General features: G+C 44.6%; 1 protein-coding gene across 5 annotated transcripts in view; it reads right to left on the reverse strand.

The window, feature by feature from the left end:
- Positions 1-15,642, reverse strand: part of LOC128701640 (irregular chiasm C-roughest protein-like) — a 215,778-nt gene that overhangs the window by 52,316 nt on the left and 147,820 nt on the right. For all 5 annotated transcript variants that reach the window (XM_070101637.1, XM_070101636.1, XM_070101638.1 and 2 more), the window contains exon 6: positions 3,501-3,600. In XM_070101637.1, the coding sequence (XP_069957738.1) occupies positions 3,501-3,600 (100 nt within the window). The remainder of the gene's footprint in view (positions 1-3,500; positions 3,601-15,642) is intronic.

Genomic DNA, 15,642 nt, shown 5'->3' on the forward strand with positions numbered 1-15,642 from the left:
GCACAATCATACATACCACCAACACAATCATACATAACACAAACACAATCATACATACCACCAGCACAATCATACATACCACCAGCACAATCATACATACCACCAACACAATCATACATACCACCAGCACAATCATATATACCACCAACACAATCATACATACCACCAGCACCATCATACATACAATCATACATACAACCAGCACAATCATACATACCACCAGCACAATCATACATACCACCAACACAATCATACATACCACCAGCACAATCATACATACCACCAGCACAATCATACATACCACCAACACAATCATACAATACCACCAGCACAATCATACATACCACCAACACAATCATACAATACCACCAGCACAATCATACATACCACCAACACAATCATACATAACACCAACACAATCATACATACAACCAGCACAATCATACATACCACCAGCACAATCATACATAGCACCAACACAATCATACATACCACCAGCACAATCATACATACCACCAGCACAATCATACATACCACCAACACAATCATACATACCACCAACACAATCATACAATACCACCAACACAATCATACATACCACCAACACAATCATACATACCACCAACACAATCATACATACCACCAACACAATCATACAATACCACCAGCACAATCATACATACCACCAACACAATCGTACATAACACCAACACAATCATACATACAACCAGCACAATCATACATACCACCAGCACAATCATACATACCACCAGCACAATCATACATACCACCAGCACAATCATACATACCACCAGCCCAATCATACATACCACCAGCCCAATCATACATACCACCAGCCCAATCATACATACCACCAGCACAATCATACATACCACCAACACAATCATACATACCACCAACACAATCATACATACCACCAGCACAATCATACATACCACCAGCACAATCATACATACCACCAGCGCAATCATACATACCTCCAGCCCAATCATACATACCACCAGCCCAATCATACATACCACCAACACAATCACACATACCACCAGCACACTCATACATACCACAAGCACAATCATACATACCACCAGCACAATCATACATACCACCAGCACAATCATACATACCACCAGCACAATCATACATACCACCAACACAATCACACATACCACCAGCACAGTCATACATATCATTAGCACAATCATACATACCACCAGCCCAATCATACATACCACCAACACAATCATACATACCACCAGCACAATCATACATACCACCAGCACAATCATACATACCACCAGCACAATCATACATACCACCAGCACAATCATACATACCACCAGCACAATCATACATACCACCAGCACAATCATACATACCACCAGCACAATCATACATACCACCAGCACAATCATACATACCACCAGCACAATCATACATACCACCAGCACAATCATACATACCACCAGCACAATCATACATACCACCAGCAAAATCATACATACCACCAGCACAATCATACATACCACCAGCAAAATCATACCGCCAGCACTATCATACCACCAGCACCATCATACCACCAGCACCATCATACCACCAGCACTATCATACCACCAGCACCATCATACCACCAGCACTATCATACCACCAGCACCATCATACCACCAGCACCATCATACCACCAGCACCATCATACCACCAGCACCATCATACCACCAGCACTATCATACCACCAGCACCATCATACCACCAGCACCATCATACCACCAGCACCATCATACCACCAGCACCATCATACCACAAGCACAATCATACATACCACCAGCACCATCATACCACCAGCACCATCATACCACCAGCACTATCATACCACCAGCACCATCATACCACCAGCACTATCATACCACCAGCACCATCATACCACCAGCACCATCATACCACCAGCACAATCATACATACCACCTGCACAATCATACATACCACCAGCACCATCATACCACCAGCACCATCATACCACCAGCACTATCATACCACCAGCACCATCATACCACCAGCACAATCATACATACCACCAGCGCCATCATACCGCCAGCACTATCATACATACCACCAGCGCCATCATACCACCAGCACCATCATACCACCAGCACAATCATACATACCACCAGCGCCATCATACCGCCAGCACTATCATACATACCACCAGCACCATCATACCACCAGCACCATCATACCACCAGCACTATCATACCACCAGCACAATCATACATACCACCTGCACAATCATACATACCACCAGCACCATCATATCACCAGCACCATCATACCAGCAGCACAATCATACATACCACCAGCACAATCATACATACCACCAGCGCCATCATACCGCCAGCACTATCATACATACCACCAGCGCCATCATACCACCAGCACCATCATACCAACCGCACGCGCCATCATACCACCAGCACCATCATACCACCAGCACCATCATACCACCAGCGCCATCATACCACCAGCACCATCATACCACCAGCGCCATCATACCACCAGCACCATCATACCACCAGCGCCATCATACCACCAGCGGCATCATACCACCAGCGCCATCATACCACCAGCACCATCATACCACCAGCACCATCATACCACCAGCGCCATCATACCACCAGCACCATCATACCATCAGCGCCATCATACCACCACCACCATCATACCACCAGTACCATCATACCACCAGCACCATCATACCATCAGCGCCATCATACCACCAGCACAATCATACATACCACCTGCACAATCATACATACCACCAGCGCCATCATACCACCAGCACCATCATACCACCAGCACCATCATACCACCAGCGCCATCATACCACCAGCACCATCATACCACCAGCACCATCATACCACCAGCACCATCATACCACCAACACCATCATACCACCAGCGCCATCATACCACCAACACCATCATACTACCAGCACCATCATACCACCAGCACCATCATACCACCAGCGCCATCATACCACCAGCACCATCATACCACCAGCACCATCATACCACCAGCACCATCATACCACCAGCACCATCATACCACCAGCACCATCATACCACCAGCACCATCATACCACCAGCACCATCATACCACCAGCACCATCATACCACCAGCACCATCATACCACCAGCACCATCATACCACCAGTACCATCATACCACCAGCACCATCATACCACCAGCACCATCATACCACCAGCACCATCATACCACCAGCACCATCATACCACCAGCACCATCATACCACCAGCACCGCACCATCATACCACCAGCACCATCATACCACCAGTACCATCATACCACCAGCACCATCATACCACCAGCACCATCATACCACCAGCACCATCATACCACCAGCACCATCATACCACCAGCACCATCATACCACCAGCACCATCATACCACCAGCACCATCATACATACCTCGCATGATACAGAGTGCTGGTGTAACTTTCTGGAGATCTTGTACAAGGTGTGGACGCTGGTAGTAACGTTGGCTAACAGCTGGTCATTATGGTACCATCTGCGGGAGGGGAGCTCGATTATTAAACTATTATCATTATTATTAATAATGCTATATTATTATTATTATTATTGCTATTATTATATTATTATTGAATAATTATATTACTTTTACCATTAAATTTTTATAATTATTATAATAATTAATTATTATTATTACTTATTATTGCTATCGTTATTGTTCTAGTTATAATAATAATAATAATAATAATAATAATAATAATATTATTATTATTATTATTATTATTAATTATTTGCCAGTTATCAAACTTAAACTAACTCAAATTTGTCTAATGTTACCTATAAATTATCCTTTTATAATTCTCGCAATACGTTTACACAGACAACTGAAGGAAAGTTGGTGGGAAAACTGAACACTGTAACCGGAGGCAGAGTTGCAGTTCCAATAAGAGGGAGGGGGGGGGTCAAGCGGTAAACCTGAATGGCTGGCAATGTTGGGTACATGCGTCGTGGCTATCTCTGCCAGCCCATCCGTCACTCGCAACACAATCATAACATTTGCACGCCCGCACGGCCCAACCACTACAATTTGCATGGTAGCAACACGAACAGTGAAGATTGTTCCAGTCATGGTGAACCAGAGGCTTTCTAGGTAGCATGTCACTGATGTCAGCTATGGTCTATATAAGTTGTATCATGTACTTGTAGAAATAAATAGTATTATTATTATTATTATTATTATTATTATTATTATTATTAGTAGTAGTAGTAGTAGTAGAAGTAGTAGTAGTAGTAGCAGGGGTGGTGGTGGTAGTGGTAGTAGTAGTGATAGTAGCAGTTGTATTTGTAGTAGTGGTAGTAGTAGTGATAGTAGTAGTATTAGTAGTGGTAGCAGTGGTAACAGTAATGATAGTAGTAGTATTAGTACATAACAGTAGTAGTAGTATAGTGTGTGAGGGCAAGGAGCAGTGGAGGCTCGAGCCTACGTCTAGTCATCGCTCCCTCTCACTGGATTCGCAGAAATATTCATGGGGTGAAAATGATTGCTGGTGAGAGTGATGGATGGGTCATCTTCTCAACAGTTACAATGGAGCTTTCTTGGGGGTCTGTGTATAGATTTACTGCTTATGTTCGATTCCCAGGGTGGAGATGGGGGAGGTGGGTGGTGGTGTGTGGAAGTGAGTGGAGGTATGTGGTGGTGTGTGGAAGTAAGTGGAGGTGGGTGGTGGTGTGGAAGTGAGTGGAGGTGGGTGTGGTGTGTGGAAGTGAGTGGAGGTGGGTGGTGGTGTGTGGAAGTGAGTGGAGGTGGGTGTGGTGTGTGGAAGTGAGTGGAGGTGGGTGGTGGTGTGGAAGTGAGTGGAGGTGGGTGGTGCTGTGTGGCAGTGAGTGGAGGTGGGTGGTGCTGTGTGGATGTGAGGGGAGGTGGGTGGTGCTGTGTGGATGTGAGGGGAGGTGGGTGGTGCTGTGTGGAGGTGGGTGGTGCTGTGTGGATGTGAGTGGAGGTGGGTGGTGCTGTGTGGATGTGAGGGGAGGTGGGTGGTGCTGTGTGGAGGTGGGTGGAGGTGGATGGTGCTGTGTGGATGTGAGGGAAGGTGGTTGGTGCTGTGTGGAGGTGGGTGGAGGTGGGTGGTGCTGTAAGGAAGTGAGTGGAGGTGGGTGGTGCTGTGAGGGAGTGGAGGTGGGTGGTACTGTGTGAAGGTGGGTGGAGGTGGGTGGAGGTGGGTGGAGGTGGGTGGAGGTGGGTGGAGGTGAGTGGAGGAGGGTGGAGGTAGGTGAAGGTGAGTGGTGCTGTGTGGTGGGTGGAGGTGGGTGGTGCTGTGAGGAAGTGAGTGGAGGTTGGTGGTGCTGTGAGGGAGTGAGTGGAGGTGGGTGGTGCTGTGAGGAAGTGAGTGGAGGTGGGTGATGTTGTGAGGAAGTGAGTGGAGGTGGGTAGTGCTGTGTGGAGGTGGCTGGAGGTGGGTGGTGCTGTGTGGAAGTGAGTGGAGGTGGGTGGTGCTGTGTGGAAGTGAGTGGAGGTGGGTGGTGCTGTGTGGATGTGAGTGGAGGTGGGTGGTGCTGTGTGGATGTGAGGGGAGGTGGGTGGTGCTGTGTGGTGGTGGGTGGTGCTGTGTGGAAGTGAGTGGAGGAGGGTGGTGCTGTGTGGATGTGAGTTGAGGTGGGTGGTGATGTGTGAATGTGAGTGGAGGTGGGTAGTCCTGTGTGGGAGGTGAGGGGAGGTGATTGGTGCTGTGAGGAGGTGAGTGGAGGTGGGTTGTGCTGTGTGGATGTGAGGGGAGGCGGGTGGTGTTGTGTGGAGGTGGGTGGAGGTGGGTGGTGCTGTGTGGGAGGTGAGGGGAGGTGGGTGGTGCTGTGTGGAGGTGGGTGGTGCTGCGTGGAAGTGAGTGGAGGTGGGTGGTGCTGTGTGGAAGTGAGTGGAGGTGGGTGGTGCTGTATTGATATAGAGTGGAGGTGGGTGGTGCTGTGTGGAGGTGGGTGGTGCTGCGTGGAAGTGAGGGGAGGTGGGTGGTGCTGTGTGGAGGTGAGTGGAGGTGGGTGGTGCTGTGTGGATGTGAGGGGAGGTGGGTGGTGCTCTGTGGAGGTGGGTGGAGGTGGGTGGTGCTGTGTGGATGTGAGGGGAGGTGGGTGGTGCTGTGTGGACGTGGGTGGTGCTGTAAGGAAGTGAGTGGAGGTGGGTGGTGCTGTGTGGATGTGAGTGGAGGTGGGTGGTGCTGTGTGGGAGGTGAGGGGAGGTGGGTGGTGCTGTGTGGAGGTGGGTGGTGCTGTGTGGAAGTGAGTGGAGGTGGGTGGTGCTGTGTGGATGTGAGTGGAGGTGGGTGGTGCTGTGTGGATGTGAGGGGAGGTGGGTGGTGCTGTGTGGAGGGGGGTGGAGGTGGGTGGTGCTGTGTGGATGTGAGGGGAGGTGGGTGGTGCTGTGAGGAAGTGAGTGGAGGTGGGTGGTGCTGTGTGGATGTGAGGGGAGGTTGGTGGTGCTGTGTGGAAGTGAGTGGAGGTGGGTGGTGCTGTGAGGAAGTGAGTGGAGGTGGGTGGTGCTGTGTGGAGGTGGCTGGAGGTGGGTGGTGCTGTGTGGAAGTGAGTGGAGGTGGGTGGTGCTGTGTGGAAGTAAGTGGAGGTGGGTGGAGGTGTGTGGAAGTGAGTGGAGGTGGGTGGTGGTGTGTGGAAGTGAGGGGAGGTGGGTGGTGCTGTGTGGAAGTGAGTGGAGGTGGGTGGTGCTGTGTGGATGTGAGTGGAGGTGGGTGGTGCTGTGTGGGAGGTGAGGGGATGTGGGTGGTGCTGTGTGGAGGTGGTTGGTGCTGTGTGGAAGTGAGTGGAGGTGGGTGGTGCTGTGTGGAAGTGAGTGGAGGTGGGTGGTGCTGTGTGGATGTCAGTGGAGGTGGGTGGTGCTGTGGGGGAGGTGAGGGGAGGTGGGTGGTGCTGTGGGGGAGGTGCGGGGAGGTGGGTGGTGCTGTGTGGATGTGAGTGGAGGTGGGTGGTGCTGTGTGGAGGTGAGGGGAGGTGGGTGGTGCTGTGTGGAGGTGGGTGGTGCTGTGTGGATGTCAGTGGAGGTGGGTGGTGCTGTGTGGATGTGAGTGGAGGTGGGTGGTGCTGTGTGGAGGTGGGTGGAGGTGGGTGGTGCTGTGTGGATGTGAGGGGAGGTGGGTGGTGCTGTGTGGAGGTGGGTGGTGCTGTGTGGATGTCAGTGGAGGTGGGTGGTGCTGTGTGGATGTGAGGGGAGGTGGGTGGTGCTGTGTGGAGGTGGGTGGAGGTGGGTGGTGCTGTGTGGATGTGAGGGGAGGTGGGTGGTGCTGTGCGGAGATGGGTGGTGGGTGGTGCTGTGGGGGAGGTGAGGGGAGGTGGGTGGTGCTGTGGGGGAGGTGAGGGGAGGTGGGTGGTGCTGTGTGGATGTGAGTGGAGGTGGGTGGTGCTGTGTGGATGTGAGGGGAGGTGGGTGGTGCTGTGTGGAGGTGGGTGGTGCTGTGTGGATGTCAGTGGAGGTGGGTGGTGCTGTGTGGATGTGAGGGGAGGTGGGTGGTGCTGTGTGGAGGTGGGTGGAGGTGGGTGGTGCTGTGTGGATGTGAGGGGAGGTGGGTGGTGCTGTGCGGAGATGGGTGGTGGGTGGTGCTGTAAGGAAGTGAGTGGAGGTGGGTGGTGCAGTGAGGGAGTGGAGGTGGATGGTGCTGTGAGGGAGTGGAGGTGGGTGGTGCTGTGTGGAGGTGGGTGGAGGTGGGTGGTGCTGTGTGGAGGTGGGTGGAGGTGGGTGGAGGAGGGTGGAGGTAGGTGAAGGTGAGTGGTGCTGTGTGGTGGGTGGAGGTGGGTGGTGCTGTGTGGAAGTGAGTGGTGAGTGGTGCTGTGTGGAGGTGGGTGGAGGTGGGTGGAGGTAAGTGGCGGAAATTGCATAAAACAAGAGACGTGAAGAAAAAAAATAGATATAATAGATATGTGAGAGTGAGTATATACTGAGAAGATCGCATCTCCCAGGGTATATACTGAGAAGATCGCATCTCCCAGGGTATATACTGAGAAGATCGCATCTCCCAGGGTATATACTGAGAAGATCGCATCTCCCAGGGTATATTCTGAGAAGCTCGCATCTCCCAGGGTATATACTGAGAAGATCGCATCTCCCAGGGTATATACTGAGAAGATCGCATCTCCCAGGGTATATACTGAGAAGATCGCATCTCCCAGGGTATATACTGAGAAGATCGCATCTCCCAGGGTATATACTGAGAAGATCGCATCTCCCAGGGTATATACTGAGAAGATCTCATCTCCCAGGGTATATACTGAGAAGATCGCATCTCCCAGGGAATATACTGAGAAGATCGCATCTCCCAGGGTATATACTGAGAAGATCGCATCTCCCAGGGTATATACTGAGAAGATCGCATCTCCCAGGGTATATACTGAGAAGATCGCATCTCCCAGGGTATATACTGAGAAGATCGCATCTCCCAGGGTATATACTGAGAAGATCGCATCTCCCAGGGTATATACTGAGAAGATCGCATCTCCCAGGGTATATACTGAGAAGATCGCATCTCCCAGGGTATATACTGAGAAGATCGCATCTCCCAGGGTATATACTGAGAAGATCGCATCTCCCAGGGTATATACTGAGAAGATCGCATCTCCCAGGGTATATACTGAGAAGATCGCATCTCCCAGGGTATATACTGAGAAGATCGCATCTCCCAGGGTATATACTGAGAAGATCGCATCTCCCAGGGTATATACTGAGAAGATCGCATCTCCCAGGGTATATACTGAGAAGATCGCATCTCCCAGGGTATATACTGAGAAGATCGCATCTCCCAGGGTATATACTGAGAAGATCGCATCTCCCAGGGTATATACTGAGAAGATTGCATCTCCCAGGGTATATACTGAGAAGATCGCATCTCCCAGGGTATATACTGAGAAGATCGCATCTCCCAGGGTATATACTGAGAAGATCGCATCTCCCAGGGTATATACTGAGAAGATCGCATCTCCCAGGGTATATACTGAGAAGATCGCATCTCCCAGGGTATATACTGAGAAGATCGCATCTCCCAGGGTATATACTGAGAAGATCGCATCTCCCAGGGTATATACTGAGAAGATCGCATCTCCCAGGGTATATACTGAGAAGATCGCATCTCCCAGGGTATATACTGAGAAGATCGCATCTCCCAGGGTATATACTGAGAAGATCGCATCTCCCAGGGTATATACTGAGAAGATCGCATCTCCCAGGGTATATACTGAGAAGATCGCATCTCCCAGGGTATATACTGAGAAGATCGCATCTCCCAGGGTATATACTGAGAAGATCGCATCTCCCAGGGTATATACTGAGAAGATCGCATCTCCCAGGGTATATACTGAGAAGATCGCATCTCTCAGGGTATATACTGAGAAGATCGCATCTCCCAGGGTATATACTGAGAAGATCGCATCTCCCAGGGTATATACTGAGAAGATCGCATCTCCCAGGGTATATACTGAGAAGATCGCATCTCCCAGGGTATATACTGAGAAGATCGCATCTCCCAGGGTATATACACTGACATGTGCCTCTCACAGTATATACACTGAGGTATCTGTGTATATACCAAACTGGTAGTAATACGAATTAAAACTGTCTCTAGATAGTGCAATTCCCGATGATAAGAACACAATTAAGATGAACTTCGGGATAAAAGACCCTTTATATATATATATATATATATATATATATATATATATATATATAATGTCGTGCCGAATATGTAAAAGTGGTCAATTAACAAGAACTCATTTAAAATTAAGTCCTTTCTAAAATTTTCTCTTATACATTTAAAGATATATTTTTTTCATTAATGTTGATGTAAAAATTTATAACTTTGCACCAAAAGGAACTTAGAAAACTTACCTAACCTTATCATACCAAGAACAATTTATTTTAGCCTAACCCAACTAAATATATTTTAGATTTGTTTACAATAATTTAATACTAAACAAACACAGTCAAATATATTTTTTTCGTTAGGTTCAGAATGATTTTGGCGAAATTATTGCATACACAAATTTTCACTTGTCCTATATGGCAAGATGAGCGTTGCTATTTAAGCCAAGATGGCAAGTTCTGCCTATTCGGCACGACATATATATATATATATATATATATATATATATAGATATATATATATATATATATATATATATATATATATATATATATATATATATATATATATATATATATATATATATATATATATATATATATATATATATATATATATATATATATATATATATATATATATATATATGTCGTGCTGAATATGTAAAACTGGTCAATTAGCAAGAACTCATTTAAAATTAAGTCCTTTCTAAAATTTTCTCTTATACATTTAAAGATATATTTTTTTCATTAATGTTGATATAAAAATTTTTAATTTTGCACCAAAAGAATCTTAGAAAACTTACCTAACCTTATTATAACAAGAACAATATATTTTAGCCTAGCCAAACTAAATATATTTTAGATTTGTTTACAATAATTTAATACTAAACCAACGCAGTGAAATATATTTTTTTCGTTAGGTTCAGAATGATTTTGGCGAAATTATTGCATATACAAATGGCAAGATGAGCGTTGCTATTTAGGCCAAGATGGCAAGTTCTGCCTATTCGGCACGACATATATATATATATATATATATATATATATATATATATATATATATATATATATATATATATATATATATATATAATATATTTATAGATGGGGTTGTAAGAGAAGTAAATGCGAGGGTCTTGGCAAGAGGCGTGGAGTTAAAAGATAAAGAATCATACATAAAGTGGGAGTTGTCACAGTTGCTCTTTGCTGATGACACTGTGCTCTTGGGAGATTCTGAAGAGAAGTTGCAGAGATTGGTGGATGAATTTGGTAGGGTGTGCAAAAGAAGAAAATTAAAAATGAATACAGGAAAGAGTAAGGTTATGAGGATAACAAAAAGATTAGGTGATGAAAGATTGAATATCAGGTTGGAGGGAGAGAGTATGGAGCAGGTGAATGTATTCAGATATTTGGGAGTGGACGTGTCAGCGGATGGGTCTATGAAAGATGAGGTGAATCAGAGAACTGATGAGGGGAAAAGGGTGAGTGGTGCACTTAGGAGTCTGTGGAGACAAAGAACTTTGTCCTTCGAGGCAAAGAGGGGAATGTATGAGAGTATAGTTTTACCAACGCTCTTATATGGGTGTGAAGCATGGGTGATGAATGTTGCAGCGAGGAGAAGTCTGGAAGCAGTGGAGATGTCATGTCTGAGGGCAATGTGTGGTGTGAATATAATGCAGAGAATTCGTAGTTTGGAAGTTAGGAGGAGGTGCGGGATTATCAAAACTGTTGTCCAGAGGGCTGAGGAAGGGTTGTTGAGGTGGTTCGGACATGTAGAGAGAATGGAGCGAAACAGAGTGACTTCAAGAGTGTATCAGTCTGTAGTGGAAGGAAGGCAGGGTAGGGGTCGGCCTAGGAAAGGTTGGAGGGAGGGGGTAAAGGTTTTGTGTGCGAGGGGCTTGGACTTCCATCAGGCACGCGTGAGCGTGTTTGATATGAGTGAATGGAGACGAATGGTTTTTAATACTTGACGTGCTGTTGGAGTGTGAGCAAAGTAACATTTATGAAGGGGTTCAGGGAAACCGGCAGGCCGGACTTGAGTCCTGGAGATGGGAAGTACAGTGCCTGCACTCTGAAGGAGGGGTGTTAATGTTGCAGTTTAAAAACTGTAGTGTAAAGCACCCTTCTGGCAAGACAGTGATGGAGTGAATGATGGTGAAAGTTTTTCTTTTTCGGGCCACCCTGCCTTGGTGGGAATGAGCCAGTGTGATAAAATAATTTTTATTTTTTTATTATCACACCGGCCGATTCCCACCAAGGCAGGGTGGCCCGAAAAAGAAAAACTTTCACCATCATTCACTCCATCACTGTCTTGCCAGAAGGGTGCTTTACACTACAGTTTTTAAACTGCAACATTAACACCCCTCCTTCAGAGTGCAGGCACTGTACTTCCCATCTCCAGGACTCAAGTCCGGCCTGCCGGTTTCCCTGAATCCCTTCATAAATGTTACTTTGCTCACACTCCAACAGCACGTCAAGTATTAAAAACCATTTGTCTCCATTCACTCCTATCAAACACGCTCACGCATGCCTGCTGGAAGTCCAAGCCCCTCGCACACAAAACCTCCTTTACCCCCTCCCTCCAACCCTTCCTAGGCCGACCCCTACCCCGCCTTCCTTCCACTACAGACTGATACACTCTTGAAGTCATTCTGTTTCGCTCCATTCTCTCTACATGTCCGAACCACCTCAACAACCCTTCCTCAGCCCTCTGGACAACAGTTTTGGTAATCCCGCACCTCCTCCTAACTTCCAAACTACGAATTCTCTGCATTATATTCACACCACACATTGCCCTCAGACATGACATCTCCACTGCCTCCAGCCTTCTCCTCGCTGCAACATTCATCACCCACGCTTCACACCCATATAAGAGCGTTGGTAAAACTATACTCTCATACATTCCCCTCTTTGCCTCCAAGGACAAAGTTCTTTGTTTCCACAGACTCCTAAGTGCACCACTCACTCTTTTTCCCTCATCAATTCTATGATTCACCTCATCTTTCATAGACCCATCCGCTGACACGTCCACTCCCAAATATCTGAATACGTTCACCTCCTCCATACTCTCTCCCTCCAATCTGATATTCAATCTTTCATCACCTAATCTTTTTGTTATCCTCATAACCTTACTCTTTCCTGTATTCACCTTTAATTTTCTTCTTTTGCACACCCTACCAAAATAATATATATATATTATATATATATATTATATATATATATAATATATATATAATATATATATATAATATATATATATATAATATATATATATTATATATATATATAATATATATATATATATTATATATATATATATAATATATATATATATATATATATATATATATATATATATATATATATATATATATATATATATATATATATATATATATATATATATATATATATATATATATATATATATATATATATATATATATATATATATATATATATATATATATATATATATATATATATATCGTGCCGAATATGTAAAACTGGTCAATTAGCAAGAACTCATTTAAAATTAAGTCCTTTCTGAAATTTTCTCTGATACGTTTAAAGATATATTTTTTTTCATTAATGTTAATGTAAAAAATTTTAATTTTGCACCAAAAGAATCTTAGAAAACTTACCTAACCTTATTATAACAAGAACAATTTATTTTTGCCTAACCCAACTAAATATATTTTAGATTTGTTTACAGTAATTTAATACTAAACAAACACAGTGAAATTTATTGTTTTCGTTAGGTTCAGAATGATTTTGGCGAAATTATTGCATACACAAATTTTCACTTGTCCTATATGGCAAGATGAGCGTTGCTATTTAAGCCAAGATGGCAAGTTCTGCCTATTTGGCACGATATATATATATATATATATATATATATATATATATATATATATATATATATATATATATATATATATATATATATATATATATATATATATATATTTCACTGTTGCTAAGTCAGTGGGAAGGGTCACTGTTACAGGCGTCTTAAACAGTGATTTCTGCAGCCTTTGTATTGCAGTTTCCAGGGTCCTGGTTTTCTGTTCCCACTTGGGAAGGATTGATCCGCCTCTACGGTATTTCATTATTGGTGTTGTTGTATGCTGTAACTGGTTAATTTATAGTAACAGACTATAACCTAAACAAACGAAACCTAACTTAGCTTAAACCTGACTAAATCAAACCTAACCTAATATAATCTGCCGTAAACAAAATACAGCCTAACCTAGACACCCTCTATGACATAAATCGAGATATTTGCTCAAAACAAAATTATAACATTCAACTTAGAATTCAGGCGGACGGACTGATGATTTATATTTATAAAATCTGGCAGTAAAAAAAATTCTTTCAGATTACGTGTGCCTGGAATTCCAAAAAGATTTTTAACAAGGTACACAAGACGGTTAGGCAAAATAAAGTTTACTGGTATAGAGGACAAACTTTACCCACTGGAATGACTGTCCAGCTGTTCTCTGTGAAAAAAGTATTCCAAGTGGATGAACGTAACAAGAATTTTCTCGGTGGATGAACGTAACAAGAATCTCGGTGGATGAACGTAACAAGAATCTCGGTGGATGAACGTAACAAGAAGTATCCCAGTGGATGAACGTAACAAGAATTTTCTCGGTGGATGAACGTAACAAGAATCTCGGTGGATGAACGTAACAAGAATCTCGGTGGATGAACGTAACAAGAAGTATCCCAGTGGATGAACGTAACAAGAAGTATCTCGGTGGATGAACGTAACAAGAAGTATCCCAGTGGATGAACGTAACAAGAAGTATATCAGTGGATGAACGTAACAAGAAGTATATCAGTGGATGAACGTAACAAGAAGTATCTCGGTGGATGAACGTAACAAGAAGTATCTCGGTGGAAGAACGTAACAAGAAGTATCTCGGTGGATGAACGTAACAAGAAGTATCCCAGTGGATGAGCGTAACAAGAAGTATCTCGGTGGATGAACGTAACAAGAAGTATCCCAGTGGATGAACGTAACAAGAAGTATATCAGTGGATGAACGTAACAAGAAGTATCTCGGTGGATGAACGTAACAAGAAGTATCCCAGTGGATGAACGTAACAAGAAGTATATCAGTGGATGAACGTAACAAGAAGTATATCAGTGGATGAACGTAACAAGAAGTATCTCGGTGGATGAACGTAACAAGAAGTATCTCGGTGGAAGAACGTAACAAGAAGTATCTCGGTGGATGAACGTAACAAGAAGTATCTCGGTGGAAGAACGTAGCAAGAAGTATCCCAGTGGATGAGCGTAACAAGAAGTATCTCGATGGATGAACGTAACAAGAAGTATCTCGGTGGATGAACGTAACAAGAAGTATGCCAGTGGATGAACGTAACAAGAAGTATATCAGTGGATGAACGTAACAAGAAGTACCCAAGTGGATGAACGTAACAAGAAGTATATCAGTGGATGAACGTAACAAGAAGTATGCCAGTGGATGAACGTAACAAGAAGTATGCCAGTGGATGAACGTAACAAGAAGTATCTCAGTGGATGAACGTAACAAGAAGTATCTCAGTGGATGAACGTAACAAGAAGTATATCAGTGGATGAACGTAACAAGAAGTATGCCAGTGGATGAACGTAACAAGAAGTATCCCAGTGGATGAACGTAACAAGAAGTATCTCAGTGGATGAACGTAACAAGAAGTATCTCAGTGGATGAACGTAACAAGAAGTATCCCAGTGGATGAACGTAACAAGAAGTATCTCAGTGGGTGAACGTAACAAGAAGTATCTCAGTGGATGAACGTAACAAGAAGTATCTCAGTGGATGAACGTAACAAGAAGTATCTCAGTGGATGAACGTAACAAGAAGTATCTCAGTGGATAAACGTAACAAGAAGTATCTCAATGGGTGAACGTAGCAAGAAGTATCTCAGTGGATGAACGTAA

The sequence above is a fragment of the Cherax quadricarinatus genome, chromosome 78 (assembly GCF_038502225.1).
Source record: "Cherax quadricarinatus isolate ZL_2023a chromosome 78, ASM3850222v1, whole genome shotgun sequence".
Classification (NCBI taxonomy): Eukaryota; Metazoa; Arthropoda; class Malacostraca; order Decapoda; family Parastacidae; genus Cherax; species Cherax quadricarinatus.